At 41.4% G+C, this 10,270-nt stretch overlaps 1 protein-coding gene across 1 annotated transcript; it reads right to left on the bottom strand.

The window, feature by feature from the left end:
* Positions 1 to 206: 206 nt before the first annotated feature.
* HS3ST1 (heparan sulfate-glucosamine 3-sulfotransferase 1) lies at positions 207 to 10,034 on the bottom strand. The gene is made up of 2 exons (XM_084285650.1): positions 9,893 to 10,034; positions 207 to 1,557 (listed from the first exon to the last, which is right to left on the bottom strand). The coding sequence occupies exon 2, from the start codon at positions 1,427 to 1,429 to the stop codon at positions 467 to 469; it is 963 nt and encodes a 320-aa protein (XP_084141776.1). The 5' UTR covers positions 1,430 to 1,557; positions 9,893 to 10,034; the 3' UTR covers positions 207 to 466.
* Positions 10,035 to 10,270: the final 236 nt, after the last annotated feature.

Here is a 10,270-nt window from a genome sequence, read left to right as displayed (position 1 = left end):
AGGATGGAACAATTTTCAAATTACAATATTTTCAGATAAGAAAAGAAATTAGACCACATTTTAAAGCAAGAAAAATGGAAATGTAAAACTAAGCATATTCATTAACAATTAGAGGAGAAAGTCCAGAATAGTCCAGAAAGACAGAAGTATTCAAAGAATTTTGAAGGGTTTTGTTGAAATGAACTTCTTATTTATTAAAAAGACAACACATTCTCGAGAGCATCTTCTGCAGTGAAATAATTTAGTTTCTTCATATAGACACATCATACACAATGTTAACAACCATGAAAAACAATACAAAATGCTTTCAAATTTAACAAGTAGAAAAATATAACTAGTATATATGGCAATTGTGAATCTAATACTGTACAGAAGTATTTACGTATTTTTACAAATAAATTATAGCGTAAATGCCCTTTTAAAAATTTCTAGATGTACACTGGAACATAGGTTCTGAAGCTCACCACTAACTTGCAACAAATGAGTGCCAGTCAAATGTTCTGTCGACGAGCTCAAAAAATTTTTTGTTGGGTTCATGGAAATACTCATGCAGTTTCTCAAGTAACCAGGTATCTACTTGTGGGTGTGCTCGTCCTTTTGACTCATGTAAACAACGCTCCCTCCCACTGTCCCTTAGGCAGTAGAAGCCTTTAGTTTTATTGAAATAAAAGTTTGAAGCATTTATCTGCGGTGATAATTTCAAAAATCTCTCTACCTTCTCTATTTCTGGAAAGGGATCTTTGATTAGCTTATCCCCATCTACAATGTGGATATGGTCAAGGGGAAAATACTTCAACCAGTTTTGCATGTGAATGTAGTACAAGCTTCTGTTTATTGCCTTGTAGTCCACATTGAGTTCACCATCTTTAATCAGGAATTGTTCAATGGATGGATACGGCTTGTGCTTCTGCATGTGGTTATAGAACACTTGGGTGTAATCTGATAGTACTCTCTCACTTGGGTCTCTTAAAATAAGGAGTAGTCTCATAGATTGGTTCATGTTATAAACTCTTTCAGGCACTTTAGGTGATGTGAAATACGCTGGAGTTTTTTCCACTGTGATCTGATGCGGATAAGAGAACGGCATTTGATTAATATACCACTGCAATCCATTTCTGTAATGATCTTCCCAGTCAAAGAAGTGAACTTCACTTTCTGCTGCTGCAATATCTGGATGAAGACTCAACATCTCTAACAAAGCTCTTGTTCCACCTTTTCTCACTCCAATAATGATAGTCTGTGGCAGCTGCCGGCATGTTCCATTAGAATGAATGTTTTCCTTGAAGTCATTTTTTTGAGATGTTTTCTTTAAAAGCTCTCTCTGAACAGACTGAGCAGAAGTCTCAGCCTTTGAATTGATAGCCGGTCTGGAAGGCACTATCTGAGGTTGAACAATAAGCAACACAGCTCCCAGCAGAAAAGCTGCCATGACAGAAGTTCTTAGTCTGGTTTCACTCAAGCAGGTAATGGGGCATGGAGTGATTTCCACCGAGAACAACCTTTAAAATTTGTTTTTGTTTTGCTGAGTGGATGCGTATTTCTCAAACGGAAACTTAGCTGAGAGAAAAAAAGAAGAGAAGCACATTATTTTATACTCTGATATATCACTACTAAAGCCACACTGCAAGTATCTTTTGATTTTCACAACTGAACAAACTTCTTTAGCTTTCCCAATTCTAGGCTCATAAATCATTGGATAGAATTAAATTCTTTAAAGACAGGCACATAAAATAATGCCACGAGAAAATGATTTCCAGTCACTAGGAGACATGAACATTCTGAATCTTTTTTTTTTTTTTCCACCCAAGATTCATTCTGAGGTAACTTTTTTTATTTTTTTAAATCTGATTTCAGTGGAATTGAACCACTACTGCAAGAGATTTTTTTTTTTGGTATTTGTTTTTAAATCTGCAAGAATAGGTCTATTTTAGAAACAAAACCTAAAAAGAAAAAGGTATGGGCTTGAACAAGATAGCTTCCTTAAAGATGGTCTTGTAGTCTCCTAAGGGATCACATGATGGCAATCTGAAAGTAAAGCCTCCTGGGGAAAAAAAGGCTAACAATATATGAAGAGAACTTTCTACAAAAACGTGACCTTCCCATAGAAGTTAAGAAGAGCTCTGGGTGAATAGTAGACCAAGGAAAAGGCGAGTTTTTGTATAACTTTTAAATGAAGTACTCGTTTGCTGTGCTTAGGGTCTCTGAGGAAAGTCAGGTGCTATGTACTCTGCTGCTGCTATAGTACTGCAGACTACAGGAGGACTGCATCAACAAAATGCAAAAAGAGCTGCGGTCCCAGTCCAAGTACTCAGGAAAGAAGATACACAATGGATATTGTTGAAGATCACTTCCAGAGTCTGACAGCAAGCTGCTGTGATGTAAACATCTTTACTCTTTATTTATCAAAAGGCTACTAAATACTACAACTAAAAAGATTTTCAAAAGCCACCTGGACATGGGCCTAGCTACCTGCTCTAGGTGTCCCTGCTTGAGCAGGTGTGTTGGACCAGACGACCTCCAGGGATACCTTCCTGCCTTAACCATTCTGTGATTCTGTAAATTCAAGGTAAAGGTCAGGTTTCTTAACACAGTGTTCGAAATGAAATGGTAATGGCCTCATATATAGCAAACCTGTTAGATTGTCATGTTATGAGCTAGCTGTGTATACAAACTCCATAAATTTGGAGGCTTTCTGAAGTCCTGTAAGCTCGGCAGAGGCTGGTGTAAGCATGATTGTGGTATTGTCTAACTCCATGTAGAAGTAGAAGCCACAATGGCAGAGCATCTGACTGCTTTGCCTTACCAGGTTACTGTAATTATAAATTTAAGCTCAGAACAATGCGTACTGTAGTAACTACCAAGGGCTGAAATATGAGATTACATATGAACAACCTGAGGAAATGCAAGGGCTAGGTTTTGGAAATTCTCCAGAGAATCTGAAAAGATACTAATGACTTTTCCACAATAAGCTAAGTCCCTGTGTGACAAGGACTAATGATGTGTTTCCAAGTGATGTAGAAAGTTGTTTGATAGCTTTGCGTTTACAGAGGTCATGACTTCATCCTGAATGAAGCAGGCTTGCTTCCTGATGTTTGCTACTGATTATTACTTTTCTGCTTTCCCTTTTTTAATTACTTTTAAATGGCTGCAAGGCAGTGGTATTGTTAGGAAGCAGAAATTAAGGCTGGGAGGAGAGGGAAGCAAAGGGCCATGATATGCCTATGATACACCTGAAATCAAGAAGCATGTGCTTCTCCAGGTGCCTGCAGGCTTTGGGTTCATGACCATGCTCTGTCCTGGACACAAAGCTGTGCCCTAGGCTGTTCTGTGATGTCTGATATGAGAAAACTTTGCAAAGGAATTTGTTCTCCCATTTTTGGTCACTGCTAAGAGTTTTATCTGGTTGGAGGAGCTACATTTTGGCTGTCATTAATTTTCTATTATTTCCCTGTCTTCACCATTCTCAACTAAATCTACGTCAGTTTCAAGAAGAAAATCTCACTAATGGTGTTGTGCAGGGGTGGACTGGGTGACAGACAATTAAGAATAGGTACATTTTTGCTTTGTGCTGGATGTCCGCATTGAGCCATGCTGCCACCATATTTTAGAAGCAATGTGAGCAAGTGGTATAATTAGATCAGTGAATGATGGGCAGCTCAGAACATAAAAGCAACAAAACATCAACTCTTCCTGAATTTTAAGGTCACAGATTAAAGGAATAGCCACTTACTGCAGAGTATATTTTAAGAGTTACAAGCTCCATAAATAGTAAGCCTGAGTCGTTGTCCTAACACCTTAATGGAAAAGCATAATAGGATTTCAGTGAGGAACAGGTTGAATTGATGTTGAAAGGAGTTAAGTAAAAGCCCAATAGTAAGAACCCTTATTTCTTAGCAGTCAGATTGAAATATACTATGCTAGTAGCCAAGTTGCATACTAGGCAGTCTTCCTCTGGAAACATTAACTTAGAGCTACTAGTCTCAGATATTAATGACAACACACTGCTGGGAACACTTTTTTTTTTTTTTTTTTTTTTAATTTTATGAGCTATATATACCAATTCATTGGGATTTTTTGTTTTTAAATTCATAGTTTGCATAGTACTCAGCTGCCAACTTTTTTTATTCAAGCCTCCCCATGGCAGAGTACAGCATGGGAATGTTTGAGGGAAATAAGACCAAAGGTTTCTTCTAACTGTAGCTCTACTCTTATTTTGGCTGGCATCACTCTTCAAAATCAGACTTGCAGGATATTACAGGTGTGATACCAAGGGACTGATGTCAGGTAGTCTTCTTAACTGAAGTACTTTTGGGGGGGAAATATTATCTTCTAAGTAAACAAAACAACTGTCTTCAGTTGCAGTGTGAGCCCTCAGAATAACATGGAAGTACCCTCTAATTCAGACATACAGAATTTGATTTTTTTCCTCCTCCCCAACTATTTGTTCAGGTGCATATCATGCATGCATCAGGATCTGTAGCATTTACTGTCTTTATGCACACCCAATGAACCATGTCAGTAATTATGCCATTCGAAGTACCTCCGTGCTATTGTTGCTTTACTTGCTAGCAATAAAGCTTTGTTTGTCATCTCTTTCTGTTCCTCTCATTTCTTTCAGACTGTGTAGGTCTGATACCTGGACCAATTATTGTGTTGTGTTAGACTAATGCAACACAATGGACATGAGTGTCCCTCTAAATTCTGCACAAAACATGTGTTGTGTAGGCAAAGTGGTGTCCAGGAATAAAACTGCTTACAAATTGGTTGCTGTTCAGCTTTCTTCTCTTCTGCCCTCTTTAATGCTTTATGCAGATCTACAATTTGGTGGCTGGAATTACAGCAGTTTATATAAAATGATGCAAATGTGTATTCCAAAGCTTTATAATTTGTAGGTCTGAAAAACTGTTTCAACAATAATAAGCATGCACTGAAGATTTGATAGCAGCCACTCTGCCAAATTACTTTTCTGCTTTAAGAATTCTCTTAACTGCCTCCACGAGTCATGCAGAGCATACATGACTGCACTCAGTGACTTTGTATTCCAGATTAATACAGAAATTTAACTGACAGTCATTACTATTGTATTTGCTACAAGTAAACGAACAAGTTGGTAAAAGAAGCACAGTTTATGCTAAATGGCGCTTTGAAGATTACACCAAGACTATTCAAAAAGTCTGATTGCTTTTTCTTAATCTTTTCTTCAGCTTTCTCCAATTAATTAGCTAAATGTGACATACTGTTTATTCAACAAGATTCAGTGTGGACATTGCCAATCAAATCAGCTTTCATTAAGGTTATAACCACTTCAAAACTAATAGTAATTTAGAAATAAATGGAACCTTTTCTCACTAAATGCAGTATGAGGGGTACAGCTGTCATATTTCAGTGACTTTTAAGTATATCACAGTGCTCTTTGAAAGATGTGTTGCTATTTTATCGCTTTTGACCATCTCTCAACACACACACACCACACACACGCACAGCTGCTGCCAGGACACAGACTACAAAAACGACTATATCCTTACCATTCACATGCAGGTGTCTTCATCTTCACTAAACAAAAGCTGTACCTTTTTATGGTCCTCCAGGGAGTGAGGAAGACCCCCAATAAATTTCAGGTAATCTCACTTTCTCTCATTGCAGAGCTGAAGCCCTTCGCTGGGGGGATCTTTGCACAGACATCTACGAAAACCCAGTCTGGCCCAATTGAGAACTACAGGTCAGTTGCTAAGATTTGTCTCTAGAGGGAGATCAGAGCTGAAAACTGGAGGGAGAAATTTTGCTCTTCACAGGATGATGGCACTGTAGACATGACAGAACCTCAGTACAGTTTGTGGGGTTTATTTTCCTTTACTCTAGAAGTGCATGTTTAGGCACTCAATAGTCAGATTAACATTACCGGTTAAAAGTAGTCAGATTGACATTTCTGGTTAAAAGTAGCTGTGAGGTACAACTCACAGATCTACTTCACTGGCTTCTTATAACAGGAAAAAGAAATCCAAAATCAAGTTAACCAACCCTACAAACAACCTTCTACACTGATGAAGAGTCAGTGAACTGAACATTTGTATTCAGGGTCACATTTGTAAAAAAAATCTGAACTAGATTAACTGAACTTGAAATTTGTCAAGTCATTGATACGAACAGTATATATTCCTACCCTCCCAGGATAGATGGTGTCTGCCATAATATATATTCTTCAGTTGTTTATATGAGCTCTTTCAAGTGACATTTTGTCTCCAGTTAGCATAAAACACACGGCAATCACTTACAGCTTAGTCAAGAGCTTTTCCTGAATTGAAAAGGCGCAATTTTATTTTTTTTTCCCCATCTGATCTAGTTTATAAACCAGCAAAATGCAGAATATATTTCAAAGGAAAAAAAATGTTTTTAACTATTAAACTCCCTCATAATGTCCTCTTCATGAAGAAATGCTTCCCACACTTACTCCACACTGTTGTCAAATCACATTTTAAAAAAGTTTTAAGAAACATCTGCCAATGAAATGTTTAAACTTAGTTTCTATTAATTAATAATATGCAATTGCCTACTTTAGTGAGTGTTATAGAGAAAATTATAACAAGTCAAATAGCACTGTATACTACTGAAGCCATAGATCTCTAGGTACATAAACTATTGATCTCATTATATATTAAAAAGCCATCTGTGCATTAAGAGGGGAGGTGAAAAGGTAAGAAATTGTATTAATCTGTATTAAAGTGCCTAAACAATACTGCCTAGCTACTTAAACTACATTTCATAAATTATATTAAAAAATACTGCTTAACCAGAAGAGATAAAACCATGGATTTAACTTTTATAGTCAGCATGTTATGAAATCTAATCATAATTTCAGTGTGGTTATGATGATATAACGTCTACGGGCTTTAAGACTTCAGAAATATTCCTTAAAAAGTCTCTAAATTTTGGTTAGGAGAACTTAGCAAGCTGAGAAAGGTTGACTTGGTAGGAAGTATTTTTGGCTGAGATGTGCTATATTTCTGCACCTGCTGTGATAAATAGAGTTTATACAAATTAGCTAGGTCACTGGTTCGTGCCTTCTAAAGGAGGAGTTCAGCTCCAGTGTGAGCAATAGAGTAGCAAATTTATAATAGACTGTAGTTATATATAACATGCACTCTTTTTTTTTTTTTTTTTTTTTTTTTTAAAAAAAAAGGTCAGAAGGGACCACTGCAATGTTTCATGCCAGGAAATCATAGACATTTTTAGAAGAGAGAATACCCTACATTTCAGAGAACCTCATGCAGGTAAAAGGAAAATGGGACATTACAGCAGAATAAAAATAAACCTGAGAAGCTCAGGATGCACAGATATTTTTTGTACTGAATGCTTGTATGGAATCCCCTTGCCACCTTCTTCTAGCAATTGCTTAATATCTTGCAGGACTCAAATGTTGTCCTTCATAAAGGGAGCGGGAAGTCCACTGTATCAGTGCCTTCTCTGTACCCTCATAAACTCAAACATTAAATTCAAAATCTGGAAGTTTTCCCACTTCCCAAGCAAAATGGGTCACAATCTGACTGGGAAGCAGAGATCTATTGCACAGTTAATAAAGTTGATTTCTAGTTCATTGAAACCTTCCCCAGGAAATCAACCTGTATGAAAGGATAGCTCTGTCGTATCTTGTTCCCGTTCCATACAAAGGCTCACCTGAACTGAATGGCTTGAAAAAGGGAACACAGCATATTCAACAATCCCAGTTTCATTACCCCTGCCAAGCAACTTCTTACCACTCTCTGTCAATGTGGGCCCTATCTCAAATGCAGCAAGTCATTGAAACCAACAATAAAAACTAAAAGAATGAACAAACAAATAAACCTCTAAGTAACCTTAGAGATCATACTCCAAGCTGATTTATGTCTGCCACCCTCCTGCTACTTGACTTTAGATTAATACTGGAGCAGAGTACTGGTGAGGTCGCCACTGCATTAGACTTAACTAAACCAATCCATTTACTGAGTGAAGCACTGTTTGGTGACCTGGAGGGAACCCTGATACTCTGGAGTAAGAAGTGATGTGACCCAGAAGGATCTTCCATTTTGGGCTGCCCGGGGATATTCTCAGTTTTCTTGCTCTCTTTAATTATCAAAACTTTTCAGGGAAATGCATCAATCTGGGGCTTTGGTAGCTTCTTGGCACTGGGCAGCATTCCTGGAAGAGGGAGGGAGAGACCCCCTCGTGAGACTAAAAAGCATTTCTGTCTTCCTCTCTGTATCTACACATGTATGTATTCTTATGCATTGGAAAACTGTTTTTCATTTACTCTGCTTTTCAGTAAAGTCTGTGTAATCACATGGTTAATTTGGAATAACCAAGGTAGTATCCTCAAAAGGAGGGGACATGGTTCAGAGACTGGCAATTCGAGGGTCAGAATTTGCTCTTCTAAATTATTGCCTTTCCACTGCAGTAGCTGGCTTTGCTTCACATGTGTAATCTGCTGCCGACCAGAGACGTAATGTCAAAAACCTCTGCATTTTCCAAAAAAAACAGGGAGGAAAAAAGAAAGGTGGGTGCGGACAGGGTGGATAGGAAAGAGCTAACTGAAGCTGATGTTAGTAGCTGCACTCTTAAAAGGTGCTCTTTTCTGAGCAACGTGGGAAATACACTTGTTCAAGAAATGCTAGCAAATAAAATATAGTAGTAATTTAAAATTTGCATATTAAGTTTGAAAGGCCATTTTAGCAAGACAATTTATGGGTTGAGATTTCTCTTGCCACATAACACTGCAGAGGCTTGCAGTGGGAGCGGGCAATGAATGGTTCTCCTGTGCCAGAACGATGGTCCCTGCATGCACCCCATCCCCATGCCATTTAAGCCTGGTATTTATGAGACTTCCCAGATATTTAATAATTTTTTTTTGCTCCCCAGTGTCCAAAAGGAAGTCTAGGAACAGGGAAAGCCTTGAACTCAAAAGCCTTGACCTCATTGCACTAACAGAGAGGAAGGAGTCATACACTTTAATTTGCAGTCAGCTGAGGTGATTGAATTGCCTGTACCTAGCTGGGTGCCCTTCCCTAATCTTTTGTATGACTAAAAGACAAGACCAAACCAAGACAATGCCCTGCCAGCACTTCTCCAGCTGGGAACTACCACCCCTGCCTCATGGCATCCTTTTACCCCCCATAGCCTTGAACCTCTCCTAGCCTTAACCCTGAAAAACACACGGAGAACTACAGTGCCCCCGTGCCTGTCCTGTGCTAGTCCAGGCAGCTTGCCTATTCCAGGCAAAACAAGGGTGAGCTCGAGTTCACGGCTGTGCCCTCCAGCCTTGCACAGCTTGGCAGGCTGCAGCCGAGCACGCTGCACCTGGCCAGCTTCGGCACTCAGCATGGGAGCAGATCAAAGATGCTCGGGGGAGCTTTTGCAAGTTGCTCTGCTGTCAGGTAGGAGCCCTGCGCTCCGCCACGCCGTTTCCACACCCTGCCATTCTGGCTTTGCATGCCCTTGTCATTTAGCTACAAGAAAAACAAGGCGGTAAGGAAAGAGAGTGCCTAGGGGCCAAATCTGGATGGATCTGCAATTCAGGTCCTGCTGACCGCTTCCCCCACTTTCTCCCCATTCTTTTTTCTTTTTTTTTCCTCCTTCCCACGACAAGCGAAACCTGCCGGCTCCTGACTCAGTGAGCAAGTGCAAGCACCGCGGTGCTGCAAGCGGGGCAGGTTTCTCCGCGCCGCTCCCCGGGAGCAGATGCCGCGGGCAGCTCAGCCCCGGCAGCGGCCAACCCCCGGGTGCCAACGACCGGACACCCCCCCAGGGGGCACCGCTCCTCAATTCCCCCATCACCCCAATACCGCCGCCCCAATCTCCCCTCCCCGTTCCCCGGGGCAGCTCCGGCCGCTCTCTGCGGGACCCCCTCCAGCGCATCACTCACCGCGGGGGCGCGGAGCCGTGGGGCAGAGCCCTCCGCGCCGTGCCATGGGCGCCCGTGGGTGCCGGTACCGGCGGAGGAGACGGTGGCGGAGCCGTGGGAAGCGCTCCCGGTGCCGGCGGGGCGGGCGGTGTAACGAGCGCCCGCTGCCGCCCGCTCCGCTCCTCCTGCGAGCAGCGCCCGGCGCCAGCCCGTTTGTACGGCCCCCGCTCCGCCCCGCCGCCGCGTCAAGCACGGCACCGCCCCCGGCCCCAAAACACGGCCCCGGCCCCAAACACGGCCCCGGTCCCGGTGCCGGTGCCTTCCCGGCTGCGCTCGCTCAGCCGCCGGGCGCCGCCGGTCCCCTCGGGGCCAGATCCGGCGCCCTGGTGGCGGGGTGCG

The sequence above is a fragment of the Netta rufina genome (assembly GCF_964035555.1).
Source record: "Netta rufina genome assembly, chromosome: 4".
Classification (NCBI taxonomy): domain Eukaryota; kingdom Metazoa; phylum Chordata; class Aves; order Anseriformes; family Anatidae; genus Netta; species Netta rufina.
The sequence above is the reverse complement of the archived record's forward strand: the minus strand, read 5'-3'. Positions and strand labels throughout refer to the sequence as shown.